This window comes from Cyprinodon variegatus, unplaced genomic scaffold (genome assembly GCF_000732505.1).
Source record: "Cyprinodon variegatus isolate N-32 unplaced genomic scaffold, C_variegatus-1.0 Scaffold2090, whole genome shotgun sequence".
In the NCBI taxonomy this organism is placed as follows: domain Eukaryota; kingdom Metazoa; phylum Chordata; class Actinopteri; order Cyprinodontiformes; family Cyprinodontidae; genus Cyprinodon; species Cyprinodon variegatus.
In genome coordinates, this window is record NW_015152543.1 from 33,571 (window position 1) to 34,786 (window position 1,216).

The following is a 1,216-nucleotide window of genomic DNA, read 5'->3' on the forward strand; positions in this document are numbered from 1 at the left end:
TTTGCTGATCTGTTTTTTGTACCAAAGAAACACATGAGGCCCAGCGGTTCCCTCGTTCAGGTTGGTTGGCGCTCGATCATACCCTTGACTCTTATATGTTTTTTCCTCCTCCTGATTAAGAGAGACCTGCAGATCTCTGATTGCCAGACCTTCTTCGAGAGCGACAGGATAAGGGGTCTGACGGTAAAAGATGAAGACATCCGCTCCTCCTGCACCTCTGTTGGTGGTTTCATCAATTCGGGTGTAACCTTGACGAAACAATTCAGCGTCTGAAGCGCTGTTATCAGAGGTGGTGACATCACAGATGAAGGGTCGAAGTGCCCTCTTCATCCACAGGTGGAACCAGTTTCCTCCAACATCCCGGTCCACATCAATGGAACACCTCTCCCACAAAGGCTGAAGTAGTAGAGCATCATCTGCTGCATCACAGCTAAAATTTAAATCCACGATTGGAATATCATATGGAGTTTTACCTTGGAGGTACCACATGTAGATGGGGCTACCATCCTTGCTAGGATTCCAATTCACTTCGATCTTGGTGAACCCTGCAGCTTCCAGACCTTCAGCCATTCGCTCTGAGAAGGAAAACTGGATCCTGGTGATTGCATTTGTGTAATCACACTCTTCATTGGAGTAGTGGAGTAACAAAGACTTTTCTTCAGCTCCCACTTTCACTTTAAAAGGAATGTGGTTCCCAGGATCCTGCCTCAAGGCATTTCTAGTTATATTTGGACTGATAGTGATATTATTAATTACGCTTTGAGAGCCTCCCATCTTTGTTTCCTGAATCAAAAATAAATAGAGCATTAATAATAGCAGAGGCAGAACCTACATCTGACTGTAAACAACTATTTACAGATTAGTTCTAAAATACAGAGATGTATGTTATTTTAAAAAAAGTATTACACCACACAAGCTGGATAATTTAATGTTTAATAAAGCTATGAACATATTTATATAACTGAAGTGTTAAAATGAATGATATCTTGATCTGAGAACGTATTCTAGAACATACAGATCTTGTATCAGAGAGGGCATCAATATCTGAGTGTTGATCAACACGTGATGAACAAAAATATGAGGACAGATGACCAATCTGTAGATGAAACCAGGAGAACATTTAATGGTGGAAACTTACAGGTCTGTAGTCAGAGAGGAAGGCTGCTGGATGGAGGAAGGCTGCTGGATGGAGGAAGGCTGCTGGATGGAGGAAGGC

General features: G+C 42.3%; 1 protein-coding gene across 1 annotated transcript in view; it reads right to left on the bottom strand.

The window, feature by feature from the left end:
- Nucleotides 1-1,194, bottom strand: part of LOC107105137 — a 3,975-nt gene extending 2,781 nt beyond the window's left edge. Inside the window, exons 1-2 of the mRNA XM_015405257.1 lie at nt 1,139-1,194; nt 6-783 (exon numbers count right to left, since the gene is read on the bottom strand). Coding sequence (XP_015260743.1) covers nt 6-774 — 769 coding nt within the window. The 5' untranslated portion in view covers nt 775-783; nt 1,139-1,194. The remainder of the gene's footprint in view (nt 1-5; nt 784-1,138) is intronic.
- Between the last annotated feature and the right edge of the window lie 22 nt (nt 1,195-1,216).